General features: G+C 43.4%; 1 protein-coding gene across 3 annotated transcripts in view; it reads right to left on the reverse strand.

Annotated features, from left to right (window-relative positions):
• Positions 1-3,763: 3,763 nt before the first annotated feature.
• The window catches only part of VLDLR (very low density lipoprotein receptor), a 32,042-nt gene continuing 22,548 nt past the window's right edge, over positions 3,764-13,257 (reverse strand). For 2 of the 3 annotated variants that reach the window (XM_065879364.1, XM_065879361.1), the window contains 10 exons: positions 12,962-13,133; positions 12,139-12,357; positions 10,285-10,403; positions 9,535-9,674; positions 9,071-9,212; positions 8,077-8,223; positions 6,777-6,860; positions 6,309-6,389; positions 5,298-5,467; positions 4,383-4,418 (listed from right to left, as the gene is read on the reverse strand). In XM_065879364.1, the coding sequence (XP_065735436.1) occupies positions 4,383-4,418; positions 5,298-5,467; positions 6,309-6,389; positions 6,777-6,860; positions 8,077-8,223; positions 9,071-9,212; positions 9,535-9,674; positions 10,285-10,403; positions 12,139-12,357; positions 12,962-13,133 (1,310 nt within the window). Of the gene's footprint in view, positions 4,419-5,297; positions 5,468-6,308; positions 6,390-6,776; positions 6,861-8,076; positions 8,224-9,070; positions 9,213-9,534; positions 9,675-10,284; positions 10,404-12,138; positions 12,358-12,961; positions 13,134-13,257 lie in introns of all 3 variants that reach the window. The other variant, XM_065879363.1, reaches the window with a different exon arrangement.

Genomic DNA, 13,257 nt, shown 5'->3' on the forward strand with positions numbered 1-13,257 from the left:
GTGGAAAACAGTTGGGACAAGGTCGAATGCGTGTTACACTCAATGAGTTAAGTTACCTGTAATTCTCACTGGGCAGGTCGCTTACTAGTTTCTAGACCGTGCCACCATAAATACAAGTAGAGGCATACCTTTGAGAGTGACATAGAGCAGTGACGTGTGCCTTGCACCCTCTAAATGCCAGATGCAGGGATGAGCTTTCGTGTGCTTTCTCACTGAATCCTTACCGTGTCATAGCAAGACAGTCCCCAGCACCTCTGTGTACAGAGTGGCTTAGTGACTTGCCCAAAGGTACCACATGCAAGGCTGACGCAGCATCCAGCGCCCTTAACCTCCTTGCTGCCAATCTGACTTTGCCCTTGAGCACAGTGAAGAAGAAAACTGTTTCTGATGTGCCATAGGGTCGCCCGCAGAGCCTGTACCTCCACCCTCAGCCTGCCTTCCTTCTGCCTCAGTGACTGTGGTTGGAAGGAGACCGACGGTGGGGCTGTTGGTTGGTGGTCCCGCTTCGTTCCTGTGTCTCAGATGAGCCGGGCTCAGAAACACTGAACGCATCTGGGGGACAGGACAGAGAGATGGGCCACTCCTGTGGGCTGTTTCTTAGTAGCTTATCCCTGGACCCCGACATTTCACATATAGGGCCTCACCACTATCTCGCATTCAGCTTTTCATGTAAAAAGAAGGCTGATCACCCTTCCCATGAATTTATTTTGAGCTGGAAAGCTTCTATGCTTGATTTGAGAGAAAGAAGTCCAAAAAATGCCATTGTTTAATCTTCAAATTTGTTCCTGCTGCATTTGGAAGATACCTTTGAAGGCTTTTTCGACTTTTATGTATTCCTGAACTTCCACAGTTTAGGTCCACACTATGGCTGAAACATGGACATACAATTCTCAATTTTCCCAGAGCCAGGCTGAACACTTGATTATGAAACTGAGAGCCCAAAAATCAACGATAAAAACTAGCAGGTTGTATTCTTCATTCTCAGACCCAAGTTGTCGCAGCAAAAGTGTAGATGCTTTTTGAAAGTTTCCCCAGCATTAAAGCAAGGAGTCAAGCTTCTACTGGGTTCAAAATAATAAACTGCTTCCCAAGGTAAGAACTCTAGGAAATTACTCGTTGGGCTGCATGACACGGGAGTACACCCCATCAGAATCTTCTGGTGTGAGGGTGTGAGGATACTTAAAAGGCAAACTTCTGTGGGAGGGAGACGCAAGAGGGAGGGGATGTGGGGATATATGTATGTGTATAGCTGATTCACTTTGATATACAGCAGAAACTAACACACCATTATAAAGCAATTATACTCCAATAAAGAGGTTTAAAAAAAAAACAACTTCTATTTAGGTCTCCCGTTTCTAAGTGTTAACTGAAGAGTTAGTCCTTTAAATGCCCTATAGTTTTGCTATCGAAAGCCTGTCTTCTCATTTTTTGAGAAGGGCTATCAGACTTCCAAAGATATAAGGAACAGAAGCAAGTGTCAAAGTCGAAGTCTCCATCTTTTTGCCTTGTGTTCATCAAGAATTGAACACCATAGGTTCGGAAATGATACCAAGGCTTTAAAATAGCTATAAGAATGTTTTAAGAGAGCTGGCTGATCAACTGGGACTGTTTCTTGCCAAGTAGATAGCTTGTAAAGGCCATTTAAAAATTTGGACTCAAAGACTTGACTGGATTTCCTTACCAGAGGCCACAAACCTGTTTATTCATCTATCAGTATCAGTCTTTCTAGCAGTTGGTAAAGCCTCTGGAGGACTTCCTTTCTGTGACTTGTATGACAGGCTCATTTAACTTCAAACAGTCTCCTTTAAGCATTTGCTAAGCTTCATATTTTATCTCTTAATTCATTCTCATTTCCCACATTAAACTGTAGAGACACAGCAAACTTACAGCAAAAGGTTTCACATAGGATTCTTAAAGTTCTTGTGTGGGTACTGATGCACAGGCTCTGGCCTCCCATGATCTCTTAATTCATGCTGAATTGGCTAGCAATGTAACTATTCTAATTTCCACAGAAATATCTAGTTACGTCACTTCTTCAAGTGAGTTTGTACCTTTTAAGTTAGCGTTTCTGTCCTTGGCTAAAAGAATGAGATGCTTTAGACTCTTGGAAGGTTGGAAATTGGGACCCAGAACCTGGAGGAACACACTAGGGACTGGAATCCAAGAGATGATGGAGAATCTGCTTGATTTTCTTCTTAGCAACTATGACTTTGAGTGTTAAGAGTTGATTAATACTGTATAATCCTTGTAATGGCGGAGAACACTGGTGTCTTTAAGCTTCCTAGGAGGGAATTCTCTATTGCTGCAAATGAATAAACCAATCAGTGGGTTTTGTACCAGAGCAGGGTCAAAGTCCCAATCAACCAAATGGCCTTTAGAGTTTACATAAGATGAATGCTCACCTACTTATCAAATAGGCACTCCAGACACCTGACATCAGCAGGCCACATCCTGTTTAGTGTTATGACTACCTGAAGATGGAGCAACAGGTGGCCAGAAGAGTCCTACCTTCATAACTACGTCCTTTTGCTCTACATGTTTGACCTCCACATCTCCCAGAAAAAAGGTTCACGCCTATTCTTTCTTTCACTTTCATCCATTTGACCAAAATCTCAAGAGGGTATCTATTAAACAAGATGACAGAAGCACCTTCTTCATCCAGGATTATTGATCTCTTTGCCTGAGCCACAGGCCACAGGTCCACTGTCTTATTTATATTCCATATGAAGGTGTACTCTGACTCATCCACTGATCCATTTAGCTACTCAAAACATCTTCTCTTCATCCTTTGGCTACTGCACTGATCATTCAATTCATGAAGACTGCTGGACCTTCTGCAGTGGACTCTCACCTAGAGCATCTTCCCACGGTTAAAGCGTTGTATCTTCCCTTGCTTGTTGGCTTCCTGTGGCTTTAGAGAAAGAAATGGCCAGTCTGATGAAAAACTTACGCAAGCTCTGTGCTACTTTTTCTTCTACCCAAAGTTCTTATCTACTCTTCATATTACACGTTTCAAAAATTGTCCACAGAAGGAGTCCATCCTATGCCAGCCAGCCTGACAAATTAGATCATCTTACAGATTCTCCACGAAGTCACTTTAGAACAGTGGTTTTCAAATTTTAGTTCACATCAGAATCACCTGAAGGGCTTCTGAAAACACATATCCCTGGACTTTACCCTCAGAGTTTCTGATTCAGCAGGTCTGGGGTGGGGCCTGAGAATGTGCATGTTTAACACGTTCCCAGGTGATGCAGATGCTAACCTTAAGTCCGCTGAGAACCACTGCTTTAGACTGTTCAGGAATGGCATTTCTGCTTGTTACCTCCCTAGCTCTCCTCAGGGTTGACTGTCTAGGCGTGTAAAAGGAGGAAGTCCTTACCCATGCTTTGCAAGGCACTTGCCCTTGAACACTATATAATGATAGGACATGTAAAACAGAGACTTAAGTACAGAGAAGCAGAATTGACAGAAATCTTGGCATGTGTTTCTGGCTCAGGCAACAAATGAAAGAGAATAGGAACTTTCCTCAAAGAAGGAGAATTCCAGGTGCAGGTTAAGCTAGCTTCTTTTACAAAATAAATATTTCGGGAGGCAAGTATCAAGTGGTACCTCATCCTTTTAGCACTTGATTGTAAGAGAAACAAGCCAAATTGTAGGCTTCCTTATATAATACGATATCAAGATCCATAGCTCAAATATTTAGTTAGAATACCTGATACTCAGCTTGTTTATAGACGTTCATCCTAGAGGAATAGGCACAAACCACGGTTAAGCTGCTTGGTTTAATTTTTTTAGCGCTTGGAAAAAAAACGTACAGTAGTTTGAATACTTAGTCTTTGCAAACCTCCACTGAGGTCAAAGATTTCATTCATACGTACAAAATTAGTTCACAAATTTTTTGGCGATTTCATCTTAGTAACCCGTTTTATCCTATTGCCATTGTCCCAACCATTGAAAAAGTTTACAATAATTTACATAGAAATATTTTCAAAGTGCTTAAGAATAGTGATTGTTCTCTGGGATATTTACAGATGGCCTATACAATGTATGTACAGGTGGTGTACGCTATAGCACAAGTTTCATTGCTGGAATATGGCTTTCTAGGGAAAGTGCATATTTGGCCAGAGGTGGCAATACTGTCTAGAAATTCAAGGGTTACAGATACTTTTGGTAACCACATCCAAAGCTGAAGTAGAATGTGGACAGGAATATTTACAAAAGTAATATAAAAATGGTTAAGTATACAAGCTTGATCCACGCAAAGATATTTCGATGTTCTTCCCAACTGGAGGAAGAAAGAGGCTTCAGCTGCTGGCTCGGTTACCATTCCGAAGTGGGTTATTACTGGTTTAGACCTCAGAGGTCACAACTTGTCTCAGAAGTCAAGCTAGATCATCGTCTGTGCTTACAACGGATATCTGTGGAAGAGAAAAAGCACGGAATGTGTCTGGTGATTCCCTCACTGAAGGTAGCAACTTCAGTCTCTAAAATGAACCTTGCTTTTGCGTTGGTCATCCAGAGACCAAAGGTGCACAGAAGGGAAGCCAGATCCCAGACAGTACTGAGTTGCATCACTAATGCATTTTAACTTGAATTCAACTCCAGCTACTTGGCAGAGAGAGAAAACAGTGTGACTAATTCTGCCTGTTCTACTTAATGATTTTAGAACCTGGAGAAAAATGTGAAAAGACACACGTGTGCCGTGAACTGACCACACTCTTGTTTCACCAGAGCTTGAGGAAGTGCTCAGCACTTGTTCTGTTCAGAGTTCTGTAAGTGAAGGCACGTGAGTTTCAACTGAAGAACAAGTGACTGACTACTGTTGAAAGGGAAGCTAGCTCCACGAGGTGTGAGAGGTCATTTTCAGGTATCTGGTCATTTTGGCTAAATGAATCTCCCTCAATACACTGACTTTAAGTCAACCCCCCAATCTATGATATGCTAATTTACTTTTAAGTATCCAGCAGGCGACTGATGGAACAGTTCAGAAAGGAGATACTTGGCTCCTAGATACACGCTGATGCTTACATGTAGTTTCTATAACCCAGAATATCTCAAATTGTATAGCGATGTCCTTAATTGACTTGTCATTCTGTTTGGGGCAGACACTTGTCAACTGACTTACTTAAGTTCTAACAGCCTAGACTGTCTAATCTCCAGGTAGCAGATGAAGTATTTGGTGGCTCCATGATTCTAATGGCTCTTTCTAGCCCAGACAGCCATAGCTTGAGTTGTGGTCTCCTTTCCGAAAAGTCCTACTGTGAGTCATGGTACATAAAGACACAAAGCTGACTTACTGCTGGGTACGTGTGTCCGACAGAAGCACTGTGTCTACCAATGTCTATTGACAGGTCCTCTTCAGTGGTCTTCAAGTACACAGGATTGTCAAAGTTCATGCTTTTCATGTTCTTGTGTTGCCAGTTCCGCCACATCAAGTAGCCACCTACTGCTGCCATTGCTAAGAGCACTGAAGAAAAGTTAGAAGGTGACTAAACAAGGTCTAGTTTCAAAACATACGAAAAAGATCATGCTAAAGAATCCATGATAATCCGAGCTTTTAATTAATAAAAGCTTCACGTTTTAGGAATCTGGGATGACTAGAAGTTAGACTATAAATGGGCTGGGAGCTTAAAACAAGTTCAGACCAGAGGTTGTGTTATTCTATAGACTCTGGTACTTAGCTCAGCACATCCATCTGGGCAAATGTGGAGTCCTGGGCCCCTCCCCAGGCTGACTGAATTCGAACGGCGGAAGCTTCTGGAGGGCTCCTCAAGTGGTCCTCCTGGTTTGTTAGCCAAGCTTGGAATCCCACAATTTAGGATAAAGAGGCCATTTGGCATAGTGCTTTAGAATTCACACGCCCTAGAATAGCTTTAGAGCGTTTGAAAATTCTTAACTGTTTTTAATTTACCCTCTACAAGTTCTATGACTCCTCAAGAAATCTTTTTAGCATTTGTGTAGCTCCTCTGTATGAAGTGTTATACATATTTCGAAGGGGAACAGAACAGCGTTCTTCACTGGAAAGGACTTATTATGAAAGGGGATAAAGCCAGACGAACAGCTCTGAAGTAGAAAGCAGTAAGCCCCATTCATCACTGCCGGTTGCTGTGCTAAGGATACCACTGTACAGAAGGCTGTGGACTCTGAAATCAGTGCGCCGGGCTGGTGAGGGGAGCAAGGGTAATTCAGTGTCACGAGTGCTATGACAGTACAAGGGGCCATGGGAAGGGCATCTCTAGATGAACTAGAAATACCCATCGGGTATTTAAGAAGTTCCTTGGATCCAGATATGTGGGGAATCTACTTACGGAGGGGAAGGATGGCCCAGGCAGCAGAAGTCCCTTTTGGGGGAACACTGACCTCCGATACTGCTGTGGTCACATTGATCTCTACAGGGGAATAAAAGGAATCAGTTTAGAAGGATCTGAATTCAGACTTAGAAATTCAACCACCTGGTAGAGAAAGCCTCATGCCCTTTTGCATCCACCACTGATGTTCAATATCTGTTACAGTCGTGTACCAAGAATAACCGGTCTAGAAGTATTTGTGAGTCTCATGCTATAATAGCCGTTTCACTAACAGCTGTCTCAGAGAAATCTTAATGGGTCAGGTCAGGCTAAGGGTTGCAGGTTCTAAGTCTTTGCAGTTTAAATATAGGTTACCAATTAGGGGCAGAACGAGTAGTTAAAGGCTGCATTAATGATTTAAGGAACAGGTAGGTACAAAGAGTGTGGCTGTTAGCTGAGATGAACAGTTTGCAGAACGGAACCCAATACCTCCAGGAGCTAGTCCACTAGTTGGTGACATTTCTGTCGTGTTGGTATCTTTTGTCTCACTGTAAGTCACAGTAGTTGCAGTACCTGAATTATAAAACCAAGAACCAGGTCAATGCCAAGGTTCCAGAGTGGCTATAGCCGTTTAGCCCAGACAAGCCATGCGATGGGTTATTTGAACGCTGCGGGAAATTGACAAACCACTGCCAAACCAAACTGCAGGGTGGGTGTGCCATAACCAAGGGAAACAGCAGCAAAACCAGAGAGACACTGGGGTCTTCGGGCAGAATCGCAAGCATCTGGAGTTAGACAATTCAAAAGGACCGACGGCCTCACTTAAGGACCCCTCTAAGCAAAGTCCCAGGCTCCTGGAAGCTGCAAGAAATGCTCTCAAAACCAGACCACCAGGCATACCAGTCTTCCTGCCTAATTGTCTGATAACTGCTTTCTCAGTAAACAGAGCTAGTCCCCGTAGGGACTCAGTATCACGCTAATAAAAACCTCACAATATGAGATCCTCGCTCACAACCCGCGGGTTTAATTTGCCGGTTAATCAAAAGCTAAGAACAGGAGACTAAAATGCACGTTTCGTTTAAGTAGGAGTTTAAGATAATGTCACCCACGGGGGCCAGAAGGTTTCCTGTAACCACGGCCTTTTTTTTTTTTGGCTGCGATGGGTCTTCCTGCTCTCTAGTTGCGGTGAGTGGGGGCCGCTCTTCATTGCGGTGTGCGGGCTTCTTACTGCGGTGGCTTCTCTTATTGCGGAGCACGGGCTCTAGGCGTGCAGGCTTCAGTAGTTGTGGCATGCGGGCTCAGTACTTGTGGCTCGTGGGCTCTAGAGCCCAGGCTCAGTAGTTGTGGCACACGGGCTTAGTTGCTCCGTGGCATGTGGGATCTTCCCGGACCAGGGATCGAACCCATGACCCCTGCATTGGCAGGCGGATTCTTAACCACTGAGCCACCAGGGAAGTCCCCCAAGGCCTTTTTTAAGACTAATTTCAGGCCTCTCTCTTTGGAGGAAAATGTTAAGACTTTGTTTAATTATCTGCAAGTTGGCTGGCTCAGTGCTGTAATTGGTATAAATCAGCATAGTCACCTGTAGACTCATCTAATGTTGAAATGAGTTAGTCCTGAAGTAGTGATGTGAACTCCTGGCATGCAACAGTAGCAGATATGTTCTCCAATCTATTCCAAGAGTGAGTTAAAACAGAATTCTTAAAACCCAGGCTAGTTTCTGTAGCTAGTGTTTTAGTCTAATGCCTGTTGCATGTCCTGCTTGTGTTTGAAAAGTAAAAAGCCTTACTTTGGCATTCTCGGCCATTGTCCTCTAGACTGTAGCCATTGGGACAGGAACAGGTATATTTTGGAGAGTGGTCATTAATCTGTGGGGCTGGCAGGCAGAGGTATTCACATCCTCCATTCTCCATGTCTTCTTTGCACCAGTTTTTACCTGTTCAGAAAGAAAAGTCCTTTAAAATGGGTCTTCCAGTGCCTGCTGTACATAAACTTTGGTTCTAGATGCTGAAGACATGACTCCTTGTCTCCAAGGAGCCTAAACTCGTATACTCTGTCAAACCCTAAAGTTAAACCAATACCAGTGAAGGATAAATGTAAGGGTACAGGCAGCACGCTCTAAGGACAGCAAAGTGCCACAGAAACTTCTTGGAAGTAGGACAAGAGTTATGCCGTAAACAGTTGGGTGGTGAGGGAAGAGGTGGGGAAAGGAGATGGGTGACCGGACCTGGCCTCACTATTGGTCCAAAGCTTACAAACTGGCTAGTCTGAGGCTCAGAGGAAGGAGAGAAGCATGCTCTGCGGCTTTGCCTCACTCCCACAACACAGAAGGAACCCAGCTATGGGGAGGTTTAAGGGTTTCATTTGGGTAGAACCAGTCAAGTATTCTGAGCAGGAGACCACAGTGTTTGAGGAAGCACACAATTCCATATACGACGTGCCATAGTGGGGAGGGAGGAAAAGGCTGTGGCATAAAAGCGACTTTGGAGGCTAGTGCAACAGTCCTAGCAAGAAGGAATGAATGCCAAGGAGATATGGAAGGGACTGAAATAAAAGACAGAACACTGATGGTTGGGAGGGCAGCTAAGAGATGAAGTCCTCAAGCTCTTCGACTTGGAAGTCAGAATAAAATAAACCGAGCACCAGGTTTGAGGGAGGGTCCAGGAGGGGAAAGTTCCAGTGTAGAGCAAGCTGAGTTGCTAGGGAGCTACAGATACCCAGGGGCACTGTGTCATGCTGCTACCCTGAAAGTAGCCACGAGGGGCTCTGCTTCCCCACGGTACCTGATGGCTGTACAAGTGCATGATAGACGATGATGTCTTGGGCATCGTTAAGGTTGTTAACTAGAGTGGCCAGCTCCGATCCAGTGAATTTATTGGCGCCGTAGACGGCTTCATTTTCCCCATCTATCCAGTAGACACGATCCTAAAACAGAACCCCCATATTAGTATGTACGTGTAGGATTAACACGCGTCAGTCTCTGAGGTCATTATTATTTACTGGCAATTTAATGGACCAAGTTTATTTAAAGCTGGTCTGGGACATCGGATGTAAAACTCTGAGGGAAGCATGAGTTCAGGTTTCTTAAAATGCTGTGAGGAATCGGTACGTCATTTGTCCCAGGTTTTAGGTGAACGCAGTTTCTCAAGTCATGCCCCTCTGTCCTTCCCTCCTTCCCCGGTTCCTTCTCCCCAAGGTGCTACAGTAACTCAGAGGTATACACTTAGATGTGAGACACACGTCTTACCTCAAATATTGTGAGCGCGAGGGGATGAGCTAGGAATTCCAGAGACTTTAGGACCACCCTGCGATCTTGGCCGTTCAGGTCCACACTGGATAACATGTGCAATTTGGAATCCAGCCAATAGAGGCGGCCCTTTATGAGGTCTGGGTGGGAGAAGAATGGTCACTGTATAAGAAGTCAGTACTGCCCTGCTTCCATTTAAAATAGCTAAGGAATCCAGTACTCTACTTTCACGGTTCCTTCTCCAGCAGGGGCTGTTAACAGGGTCCCACCAACCTTGTGAAGCAGCATGCAGAATCTGTACCCACATTCATTTGGGGGGGCTCAAGGGGTACCTGAGATTGTCAAAGTAACTGACTTAAGAAGTATTAGTGACGTTATAGAAGTATTAAAAGAGGTGAGCATTTTGTTGCTCTCCCCTTAGGAGCCAGAAGAAAACCGTTATGAGCCTGCAATTCAGGAAATGCTGCGACACCTAGGCCAGGAGTATGTAGGATGAGAGTTCACAAGGCCCAAGATTCACCTAACGCAGGTCACATGTTAGCTCCAAATGGATAGAGAAGCTAGTAATTATGGAGCATGTCATCTGTTAAGTCCACCATTCCACTTGTACTGTTCGGTTCCTCTCATCCTAAGTCCCTGCTAAAGAAGGCACCATGAGAGTTGTCTGCTGTAGTCCAGAATTAACTGTGGAGATGAGTTAAAACTCTGCAGACAGTCGAATCGTGGTCGAGGAAGGAAGAACATACATACCAAGTGTAATTCCGTTAGGCCACTGAATGTCCGCTGTCACCAGCGCCCGTCTGTCAAATCCATTCATTCCGGCTTTTTCGATTTTAGCTGGTTCACCCCAGTCTGACCAGTAAACAAAGCTGGGAAGAATTAAATTAGAAATAAGCCTTGGTGGTTTAGAAGGAATAAAGTTGCAGCTTGAGACAGACATTTTCAAAGAGTGAGCAGAAAACTCTAGGGTACAAATTGTGCCACTTAAGGGTCTAAATTATGTTCTGGGTAAACAGAAGTTAACACTGAATCTACAAGCTCATTATTAACTATATTAAACTATATAAGTCTGATATTTAAATTTCAGCCCAAAGTCACAGGTTATATATTTCCTGTATAAAAGGCCAATTCTTTCAGTGGAGTAAAAGATGAATATCTGTTAAGTTTTACCGTAGGGGCGGGCTGACTGTGTCCTAGTGAAGCTTCATGGGGGCCAACTGTGATTACTACAGCCTTAGTCAAATTCCTTTTTTTTTAATTATTAATTTTTATTGGAGTATAGTTGCCTTACAATGTTGGGTTAGTTTCTGCTATAACGCAAAGCGGGTCAGCTACGTGTACACACACATCCCCTCTTTTTTGGATTTCCTTCCCATTTAGGTCACCACAGAGCACTGAGCAGAGTTCCCTGTGCTATTCAGTAGGTTCTCCTTAGTTATCTATTTTATACATAGTAGTGTATATATGTCAATCCCAATCTCCCAGTTCATCCCCCCTTGGTATCCATATGTTTGTTCTCCACGTCTGTGTGTCTATTTCTGCTTTGCAAATAGTTCATCTGTACCATTTTTCTAGATTCCACATATAAGCGATATTATATGATATTTGTTTTTCTCTTCCTGGCTTGCTTCACTCTGTATGACAGTCTCTAGGTCCATCCACTTCTCTGCAAATGTCACTATTTCATTCCTTTTTATGGCTGAGTAATATTCCATTGTATATATGTACCACATATTCTTTATAGTCAAATTCCTAACAGCTGCTTTTCTATATTATTTAGGGGCAGTTTGGGGGAAGTCCTCAGTGAAATGTTTCTAGAGAGGTCTGTTTATTTCCACTGGACTTTCAGACAACTTGCACATTTAGATGAAAGCCTAGAGGTAATGTGGTTACCAAAATCCTTACAACTCATGCTACTACTTAGGTTGGATCATCCAGAGCTGACCTGATAAAGTGTTCAGACAGAAATTAAAAATCATTTGCATAGCGACACAAACTTATATATGAAAGAGAAACAGACTCACAGACACAGAGAACAGACTTGTGGTTGCCAAGGAGAAGCGGGGGTGAGGGAAGGATAGATTGGGAGTTTGGGGTTATCAGATGCAAACTATTACACACAGAATGGATAAACAACAAGGTCCTACTGTATAGCATAGGGAGCTATATTCAATATCCTGTGATAAACCATAATGGAAAAGAATATGAAAAAGAATGTATATGTGTATAACCGAATCACTGTACTGTACAGCAGAAATTAACACAACACTGTAAACCAACTATACTTCAATCAAAAAAAATCACTTGCATGGAAGCTGGGTGGGCATAAGGGTTTAGATACAGCTTTTGGTGTACCTCAAATCAGAAATGTTGTTTCACTAATGTGAACCAGCAGTTATCTGCTCAGGGAGGGCCTGTCGTATAGATGAGGCCATTCCCGGGTTGCTCAACCGTGGCCCCGCTGACATCTTGGACTGGATGATTCTTTGTTGTGGGGAGCTGCTAAGTCTTGGGATTTAAGTACTGCTTTAGGCATGAGGAAAGCTCCTGACCTATGCAGATAGCATCCGAAAGGCTACGTGACGAAAAACACAGAATACAAACCCAGACAACGGGTCCACAGCTATGGAGGCAGGCTCTCGCAAGTCAGAGTTAAACAGGAACTTCCTCTTGGTTCCATCTAGGGTAGCTACTGAAATAGTCTTAGAAGCCGCATCAGTCCAGTAGATGGTCTTGTACACCCAATCAACAGCAATGGCTGCAGGATTATAGACATTGTCGATCATTTTAACATGTCTACCAACCTTGTCATCAACTGAGGCACTGAAACAGAATAGGTCACAAGAAATTTAAGAGTTTGACACCATCGGAGCCTGGAGAATGGACTTTCTGCTCACAAAATGGTCAACAACTTTGTTCGGAAAGAACTCTAGCAAACCCCATAGCTCAGCTCACCACTCAAATTATGTAACCATTTTGCTTACTGATCCTAAACAATACTGCAGGTTATCTCGTTGTTGGTCTGTACTCTACATGCAAGAACACCACACTTCTAAGTGAAGCTATTTGTTTCAGTAACCATCATCCGAGTTTCTATAGTTGCCGTTAAGAAAAAGCTATCACTACCATTTCTATTTGTGGCAACTATGCACAGTTCTCAACTAACTGGAGAGAAAGGGGGGAAAAATTGGAAAAATTAAGCTGTTGTCTGTTATAATCTTACAGTTGTAGCCATATTTTATTTTATAGGCGATCGTTAGTTTCTAATGAGGAACCGACAGTAATTTAATAAAGAATCAGTGTTTAGAATTATTATTCCCAACTAGTTAGATGCTAGATTGGAGCAAGACACAAGAGAAATTCCTCCAAACCTTCCCAAAGGCCAGTGACAATGACTTAGGCGAAGACACCAAGAACGGAAAGTTACCTGAAGATGGCCTTTTGGCTTAGATCAGCCCAGAATAGTTTCTGAGCAGCAATGTCAGCATCGAGAGCCACAGTGTTTCTCAGCTGTTCAACTAGTTGGATATATTCTTTCCTCTCCAAGCCAATCTTCCTGATGTCTCGTCTATTAGTGAAGATCAGACTTGGCTCTTTGCCTGCAAGACAGGAGTCAGGTTAATTTAGTTTCGCTGTAAGAAGGCAACGTCCTTCCAAGTCCCCTCCTCCCAACAGAGGAGCACTTAAAAAGTGAGGGCACTGCTGAACACCTCAGGAGTACTC

Source organism: Phocoena phocoena, chromosome 6, assembly GCF_963924675.1.
Source record: "Phocoena phocoena chromosome 6, mPhoPho1.1, whole genome shotgun sequence".
In the NCBI taxonomy this organism is placed as follows: Eukaryota; Metazoa; Chordata; class Mammalia; order Artiodactyla; family Phocoenidae; genus Phocoena; species Phocoena phocoena.